The 22,927-nt window shown below is 39.2% G+C and overlaps 2 protein-coding genes and 1 pseudogene across 3 annotated transcripts; all 3 read left to right on the plus strand.

Moving 5' to 3' along the window:
* The first annotated feature begins 216 nt into the window (after nucleotides 1–216).
* NRPA1 (nuclear RNA polymerase A1) lies at nucleotides 217–11,620 on the plus strand. The gene is made up of 21 exons (XM_012978896.2): nucleotides 217–499; nucleotides 646–827; nucleotides 943–1,102; nucleotides 1,191–1,544; nucleotides 2,698–2,982; nucleotides 3,107–3,286; nucleotides 3,545–3,704; nucleotides 4,336–4,526; nucleotides 5,160–5,423; nucleotides 5,586–5,674; nucleotides 5,774–5,921; nucleotides 6,038–6,256; nucleotides 6,401–6,700; nucleotides 6,796–6,934; nucleotides 7,393–7,610; nucleotides 7,894–8,096; nucleotides 8,451–8,649; nucleotides 8,751–9,094; nucleotides 9,487–9,627; nucleotides 9,748–10,522; nucleotides 10,788–11,620. The coding sequence occupies exons 1-21, from the start codon at nucleotides 497–499 to the stop codon at nucleotides 11,391–11,393; spliced, it is 5,160 nt and encodes a 1,719-aa protein (XP_012834350.2). The 5' UTR covers nucleotides 217–496; the 3' UTR covers nucleotides 11,394–11,620.
* A 4,326-nt stretch (nucleotides 11,621–15,946) lies between these two features.
* NAP57 (NAP57 homolog) lies at nucleotides 15,947–18,100 on the plus strand. Its single transcript, XM_012978898.2, has one exon. The coding sequence runs from the start codon at nucleotides 16,098–16,100 to the stop codon at nucleotides 17,868–17,870; it is 1,773 nt and encodes a 590-aa protein (XP_012834352.2). The 5' UTR covers nucleotides 15,947–16,097; the 3' UTR covers nucleotides 17,871–18,100.
* A 1,044-nt stretch (nucleotides 18,101–19,144) lies between these two features.
* LOC105955196 (uncharacterized) lies at nucleotides 19,145–20,977 on the plus strand (annotated as a pseudogene). The gene is made up of 2 exons (XR_016033976.1): nucleotides 19,145–19,519; nucleotides 20,747–20,977. The product of XR_016033976.1 is annotated as an uncharacterized LOC105955196 (transcript).
* The last annotated feature ends 1,950 nt before the right edge of the window (nucleotides 20,978–22,927 follow it).

Below are 22,927 nucleotides of genomic sequence, written 5' to 3' on the forward strand. Positions count from 1 at the left end.
TGGTAAATAATTCATTAGAAAGAACAAGTTTTTTAAAGTACAAGAGGGATTATGTGCTATATTAAAAGTACAAGGGGTATTGTGAAAAAAGTTCAAACCACAGGGGTTCAAGTGCTATTTACTCTTTTGGGCCTCAATTTTACACGCAACTGGGTTTTCTCACAAGCCGACCCAACAATAAACCGGGCCTTCGGTCCACTAAAAATTTACCGCGGCGCACATATCTTATCGTGCACCTCATAACACACTAATTCTCCCCCACTCCATAAACCCTGCACCCGCTTTGCTAATAAACCTCTCGTCCGCCACTCGAGCCACCTGCCGCCCCACTCACCTCTCCCCTCCCCCGCCGTTAGTCTTCCACCGTCGGCTGCTCTCATCTTACCGCCCTCCGCCCCAAGTATTTCATACACAGCCGCCACAACTTTTCAGCTGCCCGCGACGGTGTTCAGTCTCTCCTCCCAGCCAAAAAAAGCGATTCTGAAGACGCGCCAAAATGGTAACAATATCACGTTAATTGTCGAATTGAGACTATTTGAATTTGAACACATGATTACTTCCAACGAACTTGATTGGGTTTTGCAATTTCATTCTCCATGCAAGATAATTTAATTTTTCGTTTTTTTCCTTTTGCGTTTAATTTAGGGCTCGACTGAGTGCACGACTGAGGTAGTAGAGGCGGTGCGTTTTGGGTTTTTTACTGATGAAGAAGCCAGAAAGCATAGTCTTGTTAAGATTACAAACCCAAATTTGGTTGACATACTTGGAAAGCCGTGTCCCGGTGGATTATACGATCCGGCGATGGGATCCCTTGACGAAAGATCTATGTAAATATGCTGATATTTCAATAGTTGATATTCTGCTAGTGCTTGTATGTTGTTCGAGCTTTCTGTTTTTCGATGCTTATTTGATTGACTTGTTTTTAACTTGTTGTGTATGCAGTTGTGAATCGTGTGGGCAACGTGCGTATCTATGCAACGGTCACTGTGGGCACATTGAACTCGTTTCCGTAGCCTATAACCCGTTGCTATTTAATACTTTGAGCAATATCTTGAACAAAACCTGTTTGTATTGCTTGCAATTCATATCGAGTGCTGAAGAGGTGAGTCTGTCTTTCTTCGCCCACTGTAATCTTCTGCTTCCGTGACATTGCAAATTTGTGATTTTACGACTTTTTATTTTTGTTATAGACGGAGAACTTTGTTTCTCAATTAGAACTGATTAGAAAGGGAGACCTCGCTGGGGCAAAAAAGTTGGCTTTGGGAAGCAGCTTTAAAGGCAAGAAGAAAATGGTGTTTGTCTCAACGGATGATGATACGGATGAACGGGAGGATAGTCAAGGGAGTCATATGTCACATTCAGCAGTATTATCAGATGGCGAAAATCACTTCAAGGATGATGAACAAGCATCTTGGAGTTCTGCTCAGCTCGCTGAAGCTATTTCGGTTATGAATGAATATTTGAGGAGAAAAGGAAAGAAGTGCATGAATTGTGAGATGAGATGTCCAAAGATCAGTAAGCCAACTTTTGGATGGTTTCAAGTGGTATGTTTAATATAAAGTTCATATGTGTTTTATTCATTATGGATGCCTCAAGTTTGCCTGGATGTATTTTAGCAATAATCCTTTTATTCCTTATATTGCATTATATTTCTGTCTTCTCTAAATATCTCGACCGTCTCCTAGGTTCCTTTTTAAAAAAAAAATTGAAATTTGTCTATCAGAAATTCTGATCGAAGTTGCACGACAGAAGCATGACTTAATACAACCCTTTGATCCAAAATTTAGGCTTAACCATGCTGAAAACGGGAGGAGAGTGTAACTTGAAAACTGGTGCATCCAATATCAATCAATACATACAGAGGGGTGAGATGAAATTACTAAAGAGTTCTTAATCCTGAAAAGAACACTCTAATTAAACTTCTGACTCCCACTGCGGCTGCATGTGAGCTATTGTCTAAGGGCTCTAATTAAACTTATCAATTCTAAGATCAAAATAATATAACTACAGTAGTTGGCTTTAAGTTAAATGGCTTTAAAATCAAAATATAGTAATACACTTCACTTATTGAATTTCACGAACATAATTTTGAAAAATGTTGCGTGCAGAAACAACTGGCAAAGTAAACCTGAGTCTTAAATGTGAAATAGAGAATTCAGGTTGTTTCTGCATTTTAGACTCAGGTTGAAATAGAGAATTCAGGTTGCGTGCAGAAACAACTGGCAAAGTAAACCTGAGTCTAAACTTTTTATGTGTTGCCACTGAGTGAAACTATGAGTTTTCACTCCAAAGTGTTGGTTGCTCTGCTTGAATTCAACATTTAAACAATTGTGAAAACAGATGAATTTGTGAAAAGAAAATTAAAGACTTCATCTGGCCAAATTGCCTTCTCAATGAGTCCATTAACCCCTTGAACATGTATGATTTTATATTATATTGCCTTGATATTAGATCCGATTTGCATGGAAGATTTACTGTGTGATTTTTTAGTTTGGGATCTGTTTAGTTAGTTAGATATGTAGTAGTGGCTGAAGCAGGTTGAGCCAGAAGGGAGGGGATGGATGTTCCATTGGGAAGAAACAATCAAACTTGATTGGAGATTTATGTATTTTAAATATCCATGATGCAATGTATTTTGTTTATATGATTTTGATGTTCTATATTAACTTTTTTATTCTTCATTTACTATTTTATTAGGGTGGAGCCACCTCTGCTAAAGCAATCCGAGAGAATGTCATTCGAAGCCACAAGTTGGATGAGTCAGACAGCGATGGAGGTGAAGATAACTTTTCATCGGAGGTGGTAAATGCTGGTGATCATTCGATGAATGATGACTCCGAGACAGTTGAATCAAATTCATTTATAGCCACTTCCAATAGCACAAAAAAGTCCAAGAAAAAAGGTGTAAATCGAGCAAAAAAATTGAATCCGGGGTCTGGGGATCCAAATTTCTATTTGTCAGGACCCCTCTTACCATCACAGGTGCTTGTTTAGTCGTTAATCCTCAGTATTATTCGTTACCATTCTTGTCATTCTCATTAGCCTTATGATTTTGGTCTTCAGAAAGTTAATTTGGTCTTGAATTTTTGTCCGTCATTAATGACAGGTTAGAGATATTCTGAAGCTCCTGTGGGAGAAGGAAGCTTCTTTTTGCTCATACATAAGTGATATTCAGAGGCAGAAATGTAAACCTTTTGGAAATAAAACAGGCTACTCTATGTTTTTCCTAGAGACTGTTCTTGTACCCCCAATAAGATTTCGACCCCCAGCAAAAGGTGGTGATTCTGTAAGTATTAAGAAAATTTAGGTTGATCTTTGTTTCTCTTCTTTTGGTTTTTCGTAAGGTTAGATATTATTGGGGCATATAAAGCAAAATTTTGAAATATATGCCGTCTTTGTTTGAATCCGTGTAAGTATTTCTCATTGTTTAAGTTGGGAGGTGAAGCTATGAGATAATTAGTGATTATTTGGCATAATGCTTTTAATTATGCATGTACAATGCTGTCATTGTGCCAACAATCATTAACTATGTTTTTCCCTTCAGGTGATGGAGCATCCTCAAACTGTTCTACTGGGAAAGGTGCTCCAGTCAAACATTGCTTTAGGAAACGCTCATGTTAATGCTGAAAAATCGAAGATTATTAGTCGCTGGATGGAACTTCAGCAATCTATCAATGTGTATTTCGATAGCAAAACTGCTACTAGTGAGTCCATTCCTCTTGTTTTAAGCTAATGGTTGCTCATATCCTTCATAAACAATGTCTATTTCAGCCTATACTTTCATGTTGCTATTAAATTTTGTGTGCGCTTTTTGGCAGAGCACAAAGTCTTGATTTTTTTGATATATTTAACATAAAATGAGTATAGTCTCTATAGGAAAACCCAATAAACATGATGTATATTTTTTAAATGATGGCATCACTTACTTCCCCTGTTTCGTATTCCTCCACATGCCATAGAATGCTGCTGAAAGTGTAAATTTTATGTTCACTTCTCTGGTACTCTAGGTGGAACTAGGTTTTCAGTGGATGAAGTAAAAAAGGAATAACAAATGTACAATTCTGTATTTTATAACATTTTCCTTCGACAAAAACTTTGTTTACACTAAACTTGAAAAAAATTCCAAGTGATTTTTAAGATTTCTATTGTATTTTGTAAATAGTTATATACCTTGGTTGGTCAAAGCATTTAAGATTCAACTTGTTCTTTTGGATGCTTCACCTTTTCAACTGTTCGATCATAAATGCTTATGTAATCCGCTTCTATGGTTTTGATTTCAAAATCTATCAATTTTTATTTCCCTGAACAAGTTTTCTCGCTATAATTTAATTTCAGGTCTAGCTCAAAAAGATAGTATTGCTGGAATATGTCAGTTTCTTGAAAAGAAAGAGGGTATTTTCCGTCAGAAGATGATGGGCAAAAGAGTTAATTTTGCTTGCCGGTCTGTTATATCTCCTGATCCGTATTTGGCGGTCAATGAGATTGGAATTCCTCCATATTTTGCATTGAAATTAACCTATCCAGAGGTATATATGAGAAATTTCATTTTGTTTGCAGTATGTCAGAGTCAAGTTTCTCTTGTACCAGTGTGTGTAGAATAGATGGAATAATTAGGTTGTATTCATTTGGTTGTACTGGGATGCTGTATGTGCAAGTGTCCGCTATATCCACAGTTTGTGAACACACACTTCTGTAAATTTCTCACTAACAAGGTTAAAGGTTTACATAATTGAAATTTCTTTTTTCTTGCAAAACCCTTGGAATTTTTTATTCCCTAGACCAGAAATTCATTAGTGAAAACAGGTCGTAACCATGCATGCTTTCGAGGTAGTGACTTCAAGATCTTTTGAATTAGACTGGATTTTGAGGGTTAGCAATTGTCTGTGATACAGCATTATGTTTTTTTGCCATGCTCGGAAGCTCTTAATCTTATTATTATGCCATGTAATAACAACTTCAAAATTGAGAGCATTGTCATTAATGGCACAAAATAGAACCATGGCACAAAACAGTACCAATTATTAAAAAAATTGTGCTGCCTTCATTGTCAATGCATTTTGTTAGTTAACAAAAGTGATTGTATGCGTTCTGGTTCTCTTATCTGACCTAAATGTATTGATAATAAATTTTTATTCTTACTCTTATCCTATATGTCTCAGAGGGTTACTCCTTGGAATGCTGCAAAATTGAGGGGTGCCGTTGTTAATGGGCCCGACATCCATCCTGGAGCGACGACTTACGTTGATAGTGTTACTATTGTAAAACTTCCACCAAGCCAGAAAATGCGTGTAGCAATATCTAGAAAATTACCTTCTTCAAGAGGGGTAGTTACGCAGTCAGGGAAGTTCGATGATCTTGAGTTTGAGGGCAAGACCGTGCATCGCCACTTGCAGGATGGGGATATAGTGCTTGTTAATCGACAGGTACGTGAAATGGCCCATTTAAGAAAATTGTTGGTTTGTTCTGCTGCGTACTTGAGAATGTCAAAAGATTATTCTCTTTCGATTTAGAATTTAACTAATTGTTGTACAGTTACTGCATATGACTTTAGCTGGTATTTAATTCGATTCTTATTGTCAATGCAGCCTACACTCCACAAGCCAAGTATAATGGCTCATGTTGTTCGTGTATTGCATGGGGAAAGAACACTACGCATGCATTATGCAAATTGCAGGTTGGCTTTGTTATTTATTGTATATCTGTTAATACGATTTCCTTTGCATTGACAATCTATTGTCTGGTACTGACATTCTATTTTTGAAATTGGCTTCAGCTCCTATAATGCTGATTTTGATGGTGATGAGATTAATGTGCATTTTCCTCAAGATGAAATTTCTCGCGCGGAAGCTTACAACATCGTAAATGCAAACGAACAGTATATCGTTCCAACAAAGGGTGATACTGTCAGAGGCTTGATTCAGGTTTCATTATCAGTCCTGAATACCAATTTGTTCTCTACCATAAATTATTGGTGATTGTGTAATTACATTTCACTGCCCGGTTAACATTTTCTTTCGTCCTGATTTTGATAATCCAGGATCATATCGTGGGTGCTGTGCTTCTTACAATGAAGAATACATTTGTTAATCGAAGTGAATTCAATCAGCTGCTTTATGGATCTGGCGTGTTTGCAAGTGGGCCCGGTTCACTGCCTAAAAACAATTCCCGTAAGGTTACGTTAATAGATACCGAAGATGTGGTAGAGTCTGTCTTGCCTGCAATATGGAAGCCAGAGCCTCTTTGGACAGGGAAACAGGTCAAAAAATTTCAAAGGCTAATATCCATAATGATATCCATGATATAATTAATGAAATTCCTGGATTACAAATTATAATTATTAGCTCTGTTGAAGATGGTGATTGATGTACGAGACTAATCATTTTTTTGGGTGACTCTCTAGGTAATTACAGCACTGCTGAATCATATAACCCGAGGTTGTGCGCCTTTTACCGTTGAAAATCAGGGGAAGATCCCAAAGAATTATTTCTTTGGTAATAGTTATACAAGAGGAGAGGAAGATGAAGACCAAAATGCCGAACATAATTTGTTAGTTTGGAAGAATGAGCTTGTTCGCGGTGTTATTGACAAGGCTCAGTTTGGAAAGTTTGGTTTGGTACACACAGTGCAAGAGCTTTACGGGGCTAGTAGTGCTGGCATTTTTCTTTCGGCGTTGAGTCGAGTATTTACATTATTTTTGCAGGTACTTCTCATTTAATTATGTGTTTCACTGAAATATTTTTTTTGTTGGGAATCTGCTCTTATTGATCTAATTAATGCTCTCTGTACCTGCCACAGATTCATGGGTTCACATGTGGGGTAGATGACCTTATTATATTACCCGATTACGATGACCAAAGGAAGGAGAAACTTGAAGGGGAAGATGTGGGTGAATTAGTTCACTGTGATTTTGTGAAGTTCAAACCTGGGCAGATAGGTATAGTAACTTCTTTGTTTTATGTCAAGCCTTTTAATTATTTGTTTCCGAATTAGCCTTCAATTTGCTTTTAGATGGATCGGCTTTTGTACTTGTGCAATAGCTAACTGCTTAACTGTTTGATGTAGGCTGATATTTTGATTGCAGCCTTTTTCCATTTCCATGCATTATTGTGCTTGAATGTATAACACTCTTTTTTGGACATCTTACACTAAAATCATAGCATTCAAATATATTTTTTGGAACCTCAAATTGATAAATATATACATGCATATTCTTTTTTGTGGATTTCTTGCGCTCTGGATTTTGAGCTTTCTTTCTGGATGCCATTTCTGGCGTTGCATACTGTTATAGTATTTGTTGGCTATTTTTTTCTTCTTCTTTATCAATTTTGTTATTCGTTTATTTTGGTAGTGTGGACTTATTTTTTTTTTTTTTTGTTTTTTTGGTTATCTTAGGCCCTGACGAACTCCAGTTGGAAATTGAGAAAGTCATATGCACCGACAGAGAATCTGCCACTGCATCCTTGGACATGAAAATGAAAAATAAATTGAACAGTAAGCTAACTAGAGAAGGTTCTCAGATACTCAAACATTTGTTGACAGCTGGACTATTAAAACCGTTCCCAAAGAACTGCATCTCTGTTATGACAACAACAGGGGCAAAAGGAAGTACAGTAAGTTCTAATATTAATCATCGGTCATAAAATTTATACAATCTCCCTTTTTTTTATCCCCCTAGGACTGGCAAGTTATTGTCAATAATAAGTTAGCTTAACCTAAAATTCACAGGAATGCTTGTCTTGCTGCAAGTATATTTATTTGTCTTGACTTGGCACACTTTCATCCACATAAATATATAATTATATTTTTTGTCCATCCATTATTTTGTTTTTTTTTACCATCGTATATTTTTTCTGTTTTCATGCTTCACATACGTGTTCTCATTTGTTTGGATAGGTTAATTTCCAGCAAATATCTGCTTATCTCGGGCAACAAGAATTGGAAGGTAAAAGGGTGCCTCGAATGGTTTCTGGAAAGACTTTGCCCTCCTTTCCACCCTGGGATTTCACTTCTAGAGCTGGTGGCTTCATCACTGATCGTTTTCTTACGGGTCTTCGACCTCAAGAGTATTACTTCCATTGCATGGCTGGTCGTGAAGGGTAAAGCTCTCTCTCTCTCTCTCTGAAGTCTTTCTCTTTTTCTTCTTTCCCTTTCGAGGATCTCTTTTCTTAAGTTACTTTCCTAATCATCACGGTAACACAGTTATTTCTGTAACTTGATGACACCTGACACTCGTTCAGGTACATAACCATTGACATGTAATACAAACATCAAATATCCATTCTTAAGCCCTTTCTTCACTTATATAATTGTTCTTCTATTTCCTGTTATTGAAATATTTATTTCACATGATGTTGGGATTTTAATGTTCGTTCTCCTCTCTCAAGTTTAGTGCACGTTTTTGCTTGTATATGGCCTTCTCCAACTGTCAGCTTATGTACTACCTTTTGCAGGTTGGTCGACACTGCAGTGAAAACATCTCGCAGTGGATATCTGCAACGTTGTCTAGTGAAAAATCTCGAGAGCCTAAAAGTTTGCTACGATTATACTGTTCGCGATGCCGATGGTTCTATAGTTCAATTTTATTATGGAGAAGATGGCATTGATGTGCACCGGACAAGTTTTCTCAATAATTTCAAGGCACTACAAGATGTAAATACCTTCTGCTCTTTGAACTACTCTGTTCTCTTTGTTGTGGTCGAAACAATTTAAAAGAAAACATTTTTGTAACTGTCTCTCGGTATGGTTTTCAGAATCGAGAAACTATTTGCCAGAAGTTTCAACATAAGCGCGAGTTCAATAGTTACATCAAACAATTGCCCGAAGGGCTAGAAGAAGAAGCCAAGCGTTTTATCCAGGAGACGCAAAACAAGTCATTGGCAAAACAGAGTACAAGTGCAGGTGACCGCCCACATAGTAGCCGTAAGGCAAGAAAGAAGGAAAAACTATCAAAGAAAGAAAAGGCAGCTGCTGCAAATGAGCAAGACGCGTTTTTAGAGTTGGTGAAGCAAAAATATCTATCGAGCCTCGCGCAAGCAGGAGAACCAGTAGGCGTTATTGCCGCTCAGTCCGTAGGCGAACCATCAACTCAGATGACGTAAGCATCTTTTATCTGCTGTCTTAATAGATAATTGTTTTTCCTTTTTTCAGATCGGCCCAGCCCGAACTGTACATAGTCTATAGATAAGATCAGTTATTTCCTGCCATTATTTCTTACTCTATCACTAAATTTTATGTATTACTTTACTTTCGAGAAAACCTCTAAAATCTAGAATTTATAATATTTTCTCGTGGTTGCTTTGATATTATATGTAGTCCCAAAATAACCTTCAACATCTGTTTGGAAGCATTAAAGCTCGATTCTTGTTTTCACAATTGATTATATGCTCTCTAGGTTCTCGTCTGGAGGCTGTTACCATTTATAGTTGACAAAATGAATTTCCTTCATCCAATGCAACTTAACTAATTTTATACTTTAATTATTTACAGGCTCAATACTTTTCATCTTGCTGGTCGTGGAGAAATGAATGTCACACTTGGTATTCCTCGTCTCCAGGAGATTTTGATGTCTGCATCAGAAGTTATCAAAACTCCTCTTTTGACGTGTCCATTCTCGCAATGGAGATCCAAGTAAGTTGTTACAATTTTCACCTTTGCATTGTTAAAGATGCATGGTAAAGAACTTTTTGTTTTTGAACCATTTTTTCAACTGTTAAAACCATGGAATAATATTATTATATTCCATCGCAGGCGTGAAGTCGTATCTCTTGTTTCACACGTGAAGAAGGTCTCCGTAGCTGATTTGATAGAGAACATGGAAGTTCAGCTCTCAGTCAACCACAAAACCGCGGCTAGAGTTTACAAGTTGAAAATGACGTTAAAAGACACCGAGTTTGTGTCGTTGGAAAACGTGCACGAAACCCTCAAAACCACGTTTTTAGGAGAGTTGGAGGATGCAATCGAGAATCACGTCCTATATCTTTCAAGACTCAGTGGCATCAAAAACTTCGCATCTAATCCGAAACCAAAATCATCAAATGAAGCTGACGAGGATGAGTCTGGTGTGGGAACAGAAAATGCTGGTGTTAACGATGATGATGACGATGACGATGATGACAAGGGCGATGATCTCGGTTCGGATGTACAAAAGAGAAAGCAACAAGCGACGGATGATATGGATTACGAGGATGGATCGGATGGGGGCGCCGCTGAAGATGATGACTCCGATCTGGAGAAAGGGAAAAGTGATGTGGAAAATCTTGAGGAAGATGAAACGGAAAAAGATGAGGAATCCGAGCACACTGATGACAAGAATGAACCTTCTAATGTGCAAAATGAAGATGAGGCTATTTCGGAAGCTACTAAATCAAGTGGTGGGAGCAGCAAAAGAAGAACATCATTTGACAAGTCGAGCGTAGAATTGAAGGGTAAAAAAATACGCAGGGCCTTTTATATGGTAGTTAAAGGAACCAAGTTCGAAGTCCACTTCGAATTTCACGAAGAACCTCATATGTTGCTCGCACAGGTATTCTCTATTTCTTTTCCCACCTTAATTTAACACATTTTTTAATTATGTTTTGGCAGTTAAATCACCTCGATGTCTTTTTTGGAAAAAAAAAATGAAATTTCATTGTTATTCGTTTTTAATAAACGAACATCTTTGTTAATTCCTTTTGAACACCTCTGCTAAAGAGATATTTTGTTTCCACCTTTGTGTACCCAATAAAAAAGAGATTTTGGCAATTGGTACATGTTTTTTTATACCATGTGATTCTTTTTTTCGCATACAGCTTGCACAAAAAACCTCAAAGAAGGTGTACATCAGGAAATCTGGAAAAGTCAGCCAATGCAAAATGGTGTCATACGACCCGGATGAGAAAACCGTAATCTGGGACAACAGCAAGAAACCAAAGAGAGGAGAATCGAAGTCCGAAGAAGAAGACACGTCTTACTGGGCAGTAAAAGCATCGGGAGTTGATTTCAAGTCATTCTGGGAAATGCACGATGACCTAGATCTCAGCCGTTTGTACTCCAACAATATTCATGCTATGCTGACTACATACGGAGTGGAAGCAGCCAGAGCAACTATCATACGAGAGGTGAAGCACGTGTTCGATATTTATGGGGTGAAGATTGATTACCGTCATTTGAGCTTGATTGCAGACCACATGACACACACCGGTTCGTATTTGCCAATGAGCAGACATGGCAGCATTTCCGAGTCTTTGTCGCCATTTTTAAAGATGTCATTCGAGACTGCTTCAAAGTTTATTGTCGAAGCAGCTTCACATGGGCTTACCGACAAGCTGGACACACCTTCTTCGAGAATTTGTTTAGGCTTGCCTGTGAAGATGGGAACCGGTTCTTTTGACGTGATGCAGCAGTTGGATCTTTGATTTTGGAATTATTTTTTAAATTTTTTGTCGCCCATTGTTTTTGTTTAGCTTTGAGGAAAAAATATTCGTATATAGGTCATCGAAATATTTTCGTTTTTGTCATGTTTTATTAATTTAGAGCATGCATGTATATCGAGATGTCATCAATTACATGCATGAAACGGAAGTGAATTAACAGATAATGAGAAACTATATGTCATCTATTATATACTTTTCGATATTGCAAATTACTCAGTAGGGACACTCATCAACCAGATTCTACTTTTTCAAATTAATTTTTTTAATTTGAAGTATGAATTTTGATATATTATTAGCTCATACATTTGTTTTTCAGTAATTAATTATAATTATCATACGGTTGGTTTGATGTCACTATTAAGTCGTATCGACTTCGTAATTACTGGTTTGTATAACTGTAGCTTGCCGAGATTCAAATTAATGTAGTCGCGTAACGAAACTCGAAATTCACAATTATATGTGATGATGCTAAAGTTAGATTACCTTAGATAGTTGAAGTAGGATGAGCTGGAAGAACAGAGTGGATCACTGGCTCACGAGCTTGATGACCTTGAGATACCTGCGATCTTAGAACACGTGAACTAGGTCGAGGGTTGATCCGGTGGAAACCCCTCCGACGCTCAAGTTAGACGCGCTGATCATAGAAATAGTCTAGAGAATACATATTATAGTATTACTCAGATAATAGGACGTACCTTAAAGAATGAGTTCAAATGATTATTTATATCTTAGATGAGAGTTTAGATGACATTGTTGGGCCCAAACCTTATTTGAAGGTGATTGGGCCTCGGTGATAGTGGTCTTCAATATTGGGCTCGTGGCCCCGTAGGTAAATAAATTATAAGCCCATTGGGTTGGCCAAATTAGGCATATCATTAAGCCCCCCACTTTCGAGTCGATGTGGGGGCCATGTTGAAATGGATGACAGATCGTGTCGAGAGTAAAAATTGTAGTAGTCGCTTGTTGGCGTATGGCATGATGGTGTGCGAAAACGCGTTGGAGCGTGTGTCGGAGGGGTGTGCAGGCCCGTAGCGCGACCAAGTTGTCGCGATGTAAGTTACTCGAGTCGTCGGTTTTGCCCTGCGACGATGTGGTAGCACGGATCGAGCTATCTCCTCGTGGGAGTTGTTATTTATGGACGTTGTCGATGGTTTGACGCGTTGCTTGTATGTGTTTACATATAACATTGTGCATGATGTACTTGATGAGTAGATCAGGCTCTCAAGATATATATATTTTTTTTAATGGGGATCGTGCCCCTTGTTAGACCTCGTGGGTTGTAAGTATGTTTGGACCGTGGCCACGTTTTAATGAAGGACCCGTCGAATACAAGTAGAAAAATTTGATTAATCGAGCTGGCCCGGCTATATAGATTCCCATAATATCTCTAAGTGTTTCTAAGGTTGTAATCGTGCTAACTTGAGCTTGTGATTGTGTAGTGAATTGTGGGCGAGTTGTCTCCTCGAGAGAACTGTCTCGCAGCGAAGTTGTTGGGGGGTTGGATGATGCGCGACTAAGGAGCGTGCGGATTGAGGTCGCTTTGAGCGAGTTGGCTCCTCGTTGGAGTTGTCTCGCAACGAGTCTTATTGCAGAGCGAGGTGGCTCTTCATGGGAGTTGCCTTGCAATGGGTTCGTAGTGCCGAGCGATTTGGCTCCTTGTGGGAGTTGTCTTGTTGCGGGTTGGCAGTACCGAGCGAGTTGTCTCCTCGTGGGAGTTGTCTCCTCGTGGGAGTTGTCTCGCTGGGGGTTGGTAGTACCGAGCGAGTTGTCTCATCGTGGGAGTTGTCTCGCTGCGGGTTGGTAGTACCGAGCGAGTTGTCTCCTCGTGGAAGTTGTCTCGCTGCGGGTTGTAGGACCGAACGAGGTGTCTCGTCGTGGGAGTTGTCTCGCTGCGGGTTGTAGTACCGAGCGAGTTGGGTCCTCGTGGGCATTGTCTCGCGACGGGTTGTAGGACAGAGCGAGTGGTCTCCTCGTGTGAGTTATCTCGCTGTGGATTCGTAGACCCGAGGGAGTTGGCTCATCGTGGGAGTTGTCTCGAAACGGGTGTACTACCGGACGAGTTATCTCCTCGTGGGAGTTGTCTCGCTGCGGGTTCCTCGTGGGAGTTGTCTCACAACGGGTTGTAGGACCGAGCGAGTTGGCTCCTCGTGGGAGTTGTTTCGCAACGGGTTGTAGGACCGAGCGAGTGGTCTCCTCGTGGGCGTTATCTCGCAAGCCCCCCCCCCCCCCACTCTCGATTCGATATGGGTGTCAAGTCGAAAAGTGTACCGGATCGTGTCGAGGGTAGGTCGGTATAGTGAAGTACCGTTAATTGCTGGCGTGGTGTGGAGAAATAATAATTTTTATTTATTTATTGGAGAGCGCGCTCGATTTGGGGAGCGCATTGAAATTCGCGCGCGACTTGGTGAAACGCGTTGAAATTCTCGCGCGATTTGATGAAGCGCGTAAAAATCCGGGCGCAATTTGTTTGAGCGCGTAGAAATTCGTGCATGACTACATTGCCTTGGAGGCCGCGCGAATTAGAGCCGCGCGGCTTGAAGCCGCGTATATTTCTACGTGAGAGGAGCCGAATGGGTATGTGAGGGGAGCCGCGCACGGAGCCCAAGACGAGGAGAGAGAATGGGGCTGCAGGATTAAAAGTGTGATTTGACACTTGGGCAGTTTTGACAAGTGCGTGTCTTCACGCACCAGCGCGCGTTTACCGATGGGGTACGCGGCAACCGAGGCGCGCGGTGCCACGCGCTGGCAGCTACCCCTTTTTTTTTTTTTTTGGATAAAGGCGCGCGCGGGGCTTGTAGGGGGCGCGCGGCTTGGCTGCATTTTTTTTTTTTTATTTTTCTTCTTTTTTTTTATCGTTTTTTTTTCATCTTTTTTTTTCTTCTTCCTATTCTTCTTTTTTTTTCATCTTTTTTCTTTTTTTTTTTTTTCATCTTCTCCTTTTTTTTTTTTTTTTTTTTCTTTCTTCTCCCTTTTTTATTTTCTATTTTTTTATATATATATTTTTTTAGGTGACTGATGTTCACCCCTTTGGGATATTCTATTTTTTAAGTAGGGAGATTATACTCGTCTCTTGAGATGAGATGTGCACCCACTAGGGGTTGAAAGGTAAGGGGGATGCCAACCTTGGGATGGGATAGCCCCCCACTTTAGGATGAGGCACTCGAGACCTATGGTCTGAGGTGGACGCGCACGGTTGTGCCATTGCTTCAGTGGCAACACGAGTTGAAACTTTCGCGGTCGTACGCTGAAGGTCCTTATCGGTTATCTGAATTGTTAGAGGAGCAAGTAGAAGTTGATCTTGTTGAAGGTTCGGCGATCATACGCTGAAGGTCCTCTTCGGTCATGTGAACCGTTCGAGGGGGTATGGATGTAGGCCCTCATTGAGTCGATAACCCATGGCGAACGAAATGTTTTGGGGGCACTGTAAACCTCCAGGGAGTCGATAACCCTTGGCGAACGAAATATTTTGGGGGCAGATGTAAGCCCCAGGGAGTCGATAACCCCTGGTGAACGAAATATTTTGGGGGCAGATGTAAGCCCCCAGGGAGTCGATAACCCTTGCTAGCGTTGAAAGGCCTCCTCGGTTGTCTGAACCGATCGAGGGGCGGGAAGAAGTGGATCCTATTGAGGATCAAGTGGGACATCACGAGAGGATCTCGTGGTGGATCCCGAGCATGGGGAGGAGGAAGTGGCAAGCCAGAGCCTCCACGAGATGGGAGGTTGTTAACAGTGTCACACTCCCCTGAGCAGATGTCTCAAGGCCATCATGTGCGCTACGTGATTGTGTTTGCCTTTCCACAGACGGCGCCAAAATGATGATGCTAAAGTTAGATCACCTTAGATAGTTGAAGTAGGATGAGCTGGAAGAGCAGAGTGGATCACTGGCTCACGAGCTTGATGACCTTGAGATACCTGCGATCATAGAACACGTGAACTAGGCCGGAGGTTGATCTGGCGGAGACCCCTCCGACGCTCAAGTTAGACGTGCTGATCATAGAAATAGTCCAGAGAATACATATTATAGTATTACTCAGATAATAGGACGTACCTTAAGGAATGAGTTCAAATGATTATTTATAGCTTAGATGAGATTGTTGGCCCCAAACCTTATTTGTAGGTGATTGAGCCTCGGTGATAGTTGTCTTTAATATTGGGCTCGTGGCCCCGCAGATAAATAAATTGTAAGCACATTGAGTTGACCCAATTAAGCATATCAATAAAATCAATTATTAACTGACCAAACGATACCTAAACGATACCTAGTCTCTACTATTAAAGTAGATGTTATGGATTCGAATAAACCCTTCTTTAAGGGTTTGATTACTCAATTTTGTAGGTGATTATTACTAAAAAAATCTTCTCAAATTAAATTAGTAATATTATAAAAAAAGTATATATATATATATTTAATATCAAATTATACCAGAAGCAAATTGGGCCTGTATTTTCACCTAACCAGGGTTACACAAAATCTAACACATCAATTTACGGGCCTTATATCCAAATAATGGGCCCGGCCCATATATCTTACCATAAATCTCACCAGTCACAGTTTCTTCACCTCCATCAAAACCCTAAACCCTAGTTACCCTGCAACCTTCCGCCTCCTATAAACCTCAACTTTCCCCCATTTCCCTTTTTCTATTTTACCAGACAAACCCTAACCCTAAAACTCCCACCACCGCCATGGCCGGCCTTCAGCCACCTCACTCCGACAGTTCGAAGAAGAAGAAGAGCAACAAGTCCACCGGCGAAGACGAAGCCAAAGACGGCGGCGATTTCCTGATCAAGCCGCAGAGCTTCACCCCTTCCATCGACACCTCCCAATGGCCGATTCTGCTGAAAAACTACGACAAACTGAATGTCCGCACCGGCCACTACACCCCACTCCCCTGCGGCTACTCCCCCCTGAAACGCCCCATCGCCGAATACATCAAGTACGGCGTGATGAATCTCGACAAGCCGGCGAATCCTTCCTCCCACGAAGTCGTCGCCTGGATTAAGCGAATTCTCCGCGTCGAGAAAACCGGCCACTCCGGTACCCTCGACCCCAAAGTCACCGGCAACTTGATCGTCTGCATCGACAGAGCCACCCGTTTGGTGAAATCTCAGCAAGGCGCGGGGAAGGAGTACGTCTGCATTGCCCGCCTCCACTCGAAGGTTCCCGAAGTTTCGAAGGTTGCCAGAGCACTCGAAACCCTAACCGGTGCGGTTTTCCAGCGCCCTCCTCTGATTTCCGCCGTCAAGAGGCAGCTCAGGATCAGAACTATTTACGAAAGTAAGCTTCTCGAATACGATGCCGATAAGCATTTAGTTGTTTTCTGGATTTCGTGTGAGGCGGGTACTTATGTTAGGACAATGTGTGTGCATTTGGGGCTTCTGTTGGGCGTTGGGTCCCACATGCAGGAGCTTCGTAGGGTTCGATCGGGTATTTTGGGAGAGAAGGATAACATGGTTACTATGCATGATGTCATGGATGGGCAGTGGGTTTACGATAACTATAGGGACGAGACTTATCTGAGGAGGGTTATTATGCCGTTGGAGGTTATCTTGACTAGCTATAAACGGCTTGTGGTGAAAGATTCTGCGGTGAATGCTATCTGTTACGGTGCGAAGCTTATGATTCCTGGGTTGTTGAGGTTTGAGAATGATATTGAGGTTGGTGAGGAAGTGGTTCTGATGACTACAAAGGGGGAGGCGATTGCGCTCGGAATTGCGGAGATGACGACCGCGGTTATAGCCACTTGTGACCATGGTACCGTGGCGAAGATTAAGAGGGTTGTTATGGATAGGGACACTTATCCTAGGAAATGGGGGTTGGGTCCTAGAGCTTCGATGAAGAAGAAGCTTATTGCTGATGGGAAGTTGGATAAGCGTGGGAAACCGAACGAGGCTACACCGGCTGAGTGGTTGAGGAATGTGGTTTTGCCCACCGGAGGTGACTCTGTGGTTGCTAGTCTTGCAGCTTCTGTGGAGGTGCCGCCGCCGCCACCAGCTAGTGTTGAGAATGTGGAGGGTGCTTCTGTTGAGAAGAAGAAAAAGAAGAAAGATAAGAAAGAGAAGGAAACGGTGGAGGAAGTGGAGGGGCGAAAGCGTAAATTGGAGGTTGTTGATGGTGGCAGTCCTGCACCGGAGGCTGTTGGTAAGAAATCGAAGGTGGAGAAGGCTGAAGAAGTTGTGGAGCCAGAGAGCAAAGAGAAGAAAAAGAAGAAGAAGAAAGAGAGTGTTGAAGAAGATGCTGCTGCGGCTGCCGATGGTGAGAAATCATCGAAGAAGAAGGATAAGAAGAAAGAAGAAGCTGTGGCGGTACCCGATGAGGAGAAATCGGACAAGAAGAAGAAAAGCAAGAAGGATAAGAATGCAGAAAATGGCGACTCTGCTTTGCCGGTGGTCGAAAGTGACGACGGAGCAAAGAAAAGTGATAAGAAAAAGGATAAGAAAAAGAAGCAAAAAGAGTAGTCGATTTGTGCATGTTTGTTATCTGCATAATAGTGTAGAATCGAAGCTTCTTTCTGTACCTTCGGCTTTTCGTCTTCATGAACTTGGTTTAGAACAATATGTTAGTTTTCGATTTTGGTTTTTTTCTTTTTTACTTTTATGTTTGGTTATTATGTTTCTTAAGGTTTTGTACTTTATTATGATGATTCAAATGTTTCTGTTTGAAGTTCTAAGTAATATTAACTTATTTTTATTTATTTTCTCCTTGAAGTGTTTGATGCTAAGTGGTAAGTATTTATCCATATTTTCTTGTACACTTGATATTGATGATGATGACAATATGATTAAGGCTTGTCAAATGTTTCGTGTTTAATAATACATTCTTTAATCATGCTTATATAACATAATTTTATATCCAATTTCTGTAGTGATGCTTAAAAGAAAGTTTGATAGTTATTGACCAAGCTCTGAAACACAGTTTGACTTTGGGCTAAATGTTATTTACCCTTCAAAGTAATAAGCCTATCATCTAAGCAGCCTTATAATTAGGTATGTTAGTTTTAGGGTAAATTACGGTCATCTGGCGTAACGTCAAATTAAGGAAAAAACTTCTCCTATTTGGAACCACTCCATAACTATTAATCTTCTTACACGTCTGGGGATGTTCTAGATTCTCCCTCAATTATGAATTTTGTTACGTCCACCTTAGTAGTGCCAAAATTAGTGAAACCTTCTAGACTATGTATAATATTTTCCAATTTGTACCCGTTTTACCCCATTCAAGCTCCACATTTTGAAACAAGATAATCATAACATGTGTCTCTTGGCTAAATATCAGATTGTTGTGCATCAGAAATTGCATTTCTGCAGAAAACGAGTGCAAACTAGAGAACATTCCATGGAATCTAGAAGATTCTGTTGACACCATAAGGGTGGACGTGTAAGAAAATTCATAGTTAATGGGTGGATAATTACACAAACATGAGGGAGGTTTTCGTAATTTAATCTTACATCAGAGAGTGATCGTAATTTACCCTTAGTTTTATCCTCTAATCAACTATTCAAAGAGTAAGTTGCAAAAAAACAAAAAGAAAATGAAGAGTAATTTGAAAAATATATAACTTTTATTAAGAAATTATGTGGAAAATTACTGTCAAAATGCAATGTGGATTAAACTTGGAATTTATAAGTTTATTTACTATATAAAACAACTCTTTCTTTCAACTAAAGGCGTTGTGCGTAAACACGATTTCAGCTAAAGTTGCAATTAAAAGACCCGGAGAATCATATAACCCCTTTTCATTGCTAGGGTTTTTGCAGAAAGTGTAGAAGAAAAACGAGCGCAAGAAATTTTCAGCAAGCAGAGCCCCCATCAAAGCAGCGGCAGCCATGGCGAGCACGAAAGTCCAGAGGATTATGACCCAACCCATCAACCTGATCTTCAGGTTTCTTCAGAGCAAAGCTCGCATTCAGATATGGCTTTTCGAGCAGAAGGATGTCAGGATTGAAGGCCGAATTATTGGGTTCGACGAGTACATGAATTTGGTTTTGGACGAGGCAGAGGAGGTCAATGTCAAGAAGAACACCAGGAAGGAACTTGGCCGGATTTTGTTGAAAGGGGATAACATCACTCTCATGATGAATACTGGCAAGTGATGCTCGGGATTCAGGTACTGTAGATTGTTTCTCTCTTATTTTGTCGTGGATTTTGTTTTTTTTTTCTGTATCTTGAACTGAAAATTTGCTTGGGTTTATGGTTTTTCTTTTGTTTTTTTTTGGGATTTGATTTGGTATCTAAGCTGTTTGATGAAATGTCTCTGTGAAATACTGATATGCCTTTATTCAATGTGACTTTTTAGGGGATTTGATTTGGTATATAAACTGTTTGATGAAATGTCTCTGTGGAATACTGATATGCCTTTATTCAATGTGATTTTTTAGGGGATTTGATTTGGTATATAAACTGTTTGATGAAATGTCTCTGTGAAATACTGATATGCCTTTATTCAATGTGATTTTTTAGGGGATTTGATTTGGTATATAAACTGTTTGATGAAATGTCTCTGTGGAATACTGATATGCCTTTATATGCCTTTCCTTTTCTCTACTTTTTTGGGGATTTGGTTTGGTATCTAAACTGTTTGATGAAATGTCTCTGTGAAATACTGATATGTATTTATTCAATGTGATATGATTAACTGCAAAATAATTGGGGAGGAGGGCTTGGGATATGGGTTACTGGCGAATTCATTGCTATTATGAAGAAGCTTTCGGAGGTTATTATAAGATGCCTTCGATGCTTTGCAAGACTTTAATTTTTGTCTGAGCTATTTATAGGATTGTGAATATTGGTGTTGTATAAATGTAGTATAGTATGAAGGGTGATTTTAAATTCGGTGGGAAAGAAGTACCAAAGATTAATATGTTCCGTAGATACGCACACAACTGTAAGTTAAGGCCATTTATGGTTGTCAAACAGACTCCGGATTTTCACGTCTTTGCGTCTTTTACAAAATTTTGAGTGTCACAACAGGGGTTCATCTTCAGTCGTTAAATTAATCTGCTAGCATGAGTTTTTAATCCCCGAATGCTTCTCGACTGATCATTAGGGCCTCGTTTGGTTGGGGAGATTAACCATGATCAACTAAATATAGGACTTTGTTTGATGTTTGGTATCCCCAATAACTTGCCGGGTCGACTCGCAAATATTATGTTATCATGGCTTATCTTGCCTTCTAGGCATGTTGTTCATTGGATTATCGAAGATCCAATAATATAATTGGATTTCATTAGATTATTTAATCTTATCTTGGCAACCAAACGAGGCCTAACTGAATCTTGTCTAACATATCCCTGTCTGAAGATTTGACTTGGCTGCATTGTTGTTATTTTTGCAGGCTATAATTTTGTTGACTGAGTCAAGGATGAGGCTGGCTTCATCGTGGTTCTATCAAACTACTGGCAAGAATTCGTATAAATTCAACTCCTTTAGAATCTATTCTCTCTTAGACAGTCGTTTTCTATTCCGTTAATGTAATGTCTCCCCTTATCCTGCTTTTATTATGTATGCTAATGTTGTGTATGAAGAGTTCCTTCTGCTTGAAATCGGATATCAGGTAAATTAGAAATGGTTTTTTTTTCTCGTGGTCGTTTGAGACAGATAAATATATCGGGAGATTTGAATTTCTCTTTATTATATTAGAAAGAATTATCACGGTACTCTCGAATTAATCCGAGAGGAATTTGTTAGGGTTTCTGTGATGCATTTCTTTCTTCACGTTTGCAGGTACGAACGAACTAACACTAGCTCCTAAGTTTATGGCATGAAATTATTTTAGCTGCCTAACTGAAGAGTTAGGATTTACATCAATCATTAATTCAAACCAATCGTTTTCGCATGAAGAATTATGGGATGTTTGTCTGTTTACTACATAAATTCCGTAGTAAATGTTTTCCATATTGTTCGAAACATATCACATTTATTTAGAATAAATGAAATCATCACATCTTCGTTTTTAGCTCTAGCATCACATGACTTGTTTTGTTGATTCATAGTGTATTTATGGTCAAAGTGCTTCTTGTTTTGGATGCTTGTTATTGGTCAAAGTACGATTTTTTTTTTCTGGATCGAATTTGTGCTCGATATTCAACTCATATTCGTTCGAGGCTCGAAACTGGCGGAGCTATTATAGTGGTGAAAATTGCGATACTTGCTGCATTCGCAATTAAATGCTAATTAAGAATCGACTGCATTAATGAAAAAGATGTGTGTTTTTTCTGGGGTCTTCGTCTGTTTTGAAAATCATGCTAACTTTTGAATTTTTTTCTAGATAAATTTATTTATTTGGTAGAATACCTAATACCTAACAGACAAAGTCGTGTTGAAATGTACTCCCTCCGTTTTCTAAAGTCGTGTTTAAGGCCGATGCACACCAAAATAAGCTATTAAATAACCTTAATTTTAGGGGGATATTCTTAGGCTTTTTACTTCATTTACATGAAGGTAAAATTGAAAAAAAAAATGAAAAATCTTATACGATAATTTTTTTAATAAATAAAACGCCACTTAAAAAGAATCGGAGAAAGCGACGAGAGATATGTGAATGCAGTCGAGGGTTTACCCGAAAAGGAATATATGCAGGGGCGAGTCCACCCTTAGGCAAGGGTGGACTCAAGCCCACCCTCAATTTACAAAATCCCCCTATATTATACTATATATCTATTTAGCCCACCCAAATTTTATTAATTAGACCACCCAAAATTTCAATTAATGCAAAAGAAACCCCATTTTTTATTAATTAGCCCACTCAAAATCCAAATTAACTCAAAAAAAGTCATAAATTTTATTAATTAGCCCACCCAAAATCCAAATTAATGCAAAAAAAACTCTAAAATTTGTTTTTATTTTTATTTTTTTTTCGTTTCTTCTTTTCCTATTTTTTGATTTTATCAGCAAAAAATCGTAAAAAAAATTCGAGGGCGCTGCCCCCAAACCCCCAAAAATTTAAGCCCACCATCTACGCAATTCCTGGACTCGCCACTGAATATATGAATGCATTAATGGATTTGCGCCCGAAAAAATAAAAGATAGAAAAAGGGGTAATATTTACGAAAAATGAGTAATTGACTAAACCATATGTTATTACATTAAGGAATATAGTCAACTTAATTAGTCAAACATAACACTAATTCGTATACGTTTCCAAGGTAATAATTAAAAAGCAAAACTTTGAAAATTGAGTTATATGCAAAGTTTCTTTGAAAATCGAAAGTATATCTCAAATGAAGCAGATGCTTCATTCAGTTGACACAAGCATATTATATATGTACCTGAATAGATCATCACATTGCTTTATTATAATTATTACTCATAAATCGGAATGGAAAAAAATGTTCCAAATCGGAAAATTCTCGGATCAGAATCTAGAAAATTCAGAATTTCAATTCTTTTAGTTGCCAAAATATAAAATACATAAATAATAATATTATAAGTGTAATTTTCGTGACAAAATAAACAAAAGTCTTGAAATTAAAATCATTTTATTCTAATTTTATTCAAAAATTAGGACAATTTGAAG

This window comes from Erythranthe guttata, chromosome 10 (genome assembly GCF_056151865.1).
Source record: "Erythranthe guttata isolate IM_541 chromosome 10, IM_541, whole genome shotgun sequence".
Taxonomy (NCBI): Eukaryota; Viridiplantae; Streptophyta; class Magnoliopsida; order Lamiales; family Phrymaceae; genus Erythranthe; species Erythranthe guttata.

What these genes read in the sequence shown, in the direction of transcription:
- NRPA1 (XM_012978896.2), top strand. An exon ending in CTGTCAGAGGCTTGATTCAG is followed by an intron (nt 5,922 to 6,037) that starts GTTTCATTATCA and finishes TTGATAATCCAG; the next exon opens with GATCATATCGTGGGTGCTGT. An exon ending in CTCTTTGGACAGGGAAACAG is followed by an intron (nt 6,257 to 6,400) that starts GTCAAAAAATTT and finishes GTGACTCTCTAG; the next exon opens with GTAATTACAGCACTGCTGAA.
- NAP57 (XM_012978898.2), top strand. Translation starts at nt 16,098, where the DNA reads ATGGCCGGCCTTCAGCCACCTCACTCCGACAGTTCGAAGAAGAAGAAG.